This window comes from Malurus melanocephalus, unplaced genomic scaffold, assembly GCF_030028575.1.
Source record: "Malurus melanocephalus ecotype Western Australia unplaced genomic scaffold, MMel_1.1 scaffold_3051, whole genome shotgun sequence".
Classification (NCBI taxonomy): domain Eukaryota; kingdom Metazoa; phylum Chordata; class Aves; order Passeriformes; family Maluridae; genus Malurus; species Malurus melanocephalus.
Window position 1 is genome coordinate 1,738 of NW_026626283.1, and position 1,085 is coordinate 2,822.

The 1,085-nt window shown below is 50.9% G+C and overlaps 1 protein-coding gene across 1 annotated transcript in view; it reads left to right on the forward strand.

Moving 5' to 3' along the window:
• Nucleotides 1-894: 894 nt before the first annotated feature.
• Nucleotides 895-1,085, forward strand: part of DRC1 (dynein regulatory complex subunit 1) — a gene marked incomplete at its 3' end in the record, with an annotated part of 4,890 nt that continues 4,699 nt past the window's right edge. The window contains exon 1 of the mRNA XM_057388972.1: nt 895-1,071. Within this exon, the coding sequence (XP_057244955.1) occupies nt 895-1,071 (177 nt within the window). The remainder of the gene's footprint in view (nt 1,072-1,085) is intronic.

Sequence of the window (1,085 nt, forward strand, 5' to 3'; positions counted from 1 at the left end):
TTTGGATCAGGTCGGACGAGGTTGGATGAGGTGGGATGATGTTGAATGAGGTTGGACGAGGTTGGATGATGTCAGATCAGGTCAGATGAGGTTCTCTGTGCTCCCACAGCTGGAATTCCGAGATTGGATGAGGTTGTGTCAGGATGGATGAGGTGGGATGAGGTGGGATGAGGTTGGATGAGGTCGGATGAGGTCGGATGAGGTTGGACGAGGTTAGATGATGTTGAATGATGTCAGATCAGGTCCAGATGAGGTTCTCCATGCTCCCACAGTTGGAATTCTGAGGTTGGATGAATTCGATTGAGGTTGGATGAGGTCGGATCAGGTTGGACCAGGTCAGATGAGGTTAGATGATGTGGGATGAGGTTGGATGATGTTGGATGAAGTTGAATCAGGTCAGATGAGGTTGGATGAGGTGGGGTTAGGTCGGATCAGGTCGGATGAGGATGGATGAGGTTGGTTGATGTTGGATGATGTTGGATGATGTTGGATGAGGTCGGATCAGGTCAGATGAGGTCAGATGAGGTTGGATGAGGTTGGATTAGGATCGATGATGTCAGATCAGGTCGGATGAGGTCAGATGAGGTCGGATGAGGTTGGATCAGGTCAGATCAGTTTGGATGAGGTCGGATGATGTCGGATGAGGTCGGATCAGTTCTGATGAGGTTCTCCATGCTCCCACAGCTGGAATTCTGAGGTTGGATGATGTTGGATGAGGTTGGATCAGGCCGGATGAGGTTGGATGATGTCAGATGATGTCGGATGAGGTTCGATGAGGTTCTCCATGCTCCCACAGCTGCAGTTCCGAGATTGGATGAGGTTGTGTCAGGATGGATGAGGTTGGATAAGGTTGGATGAGGTCGGATCAGGTCGGATGATGTCGGATGAGGACGGATGAGGTTGGATGATGTCGGATCAGTTCGGATGAGGTTCTCCGTGCTCCCACAGCTGGAATTCCAGCGGGATCAGACGGTGAAGGAGGGAGAGTTTGAGAAGCAGCTGAGCGAGCTGGAGGACGAGAACCTGGAAACRTACGACAACATGAAATTCCAGATGGAAAACGACGTGCAGGTACCGGGAAATCA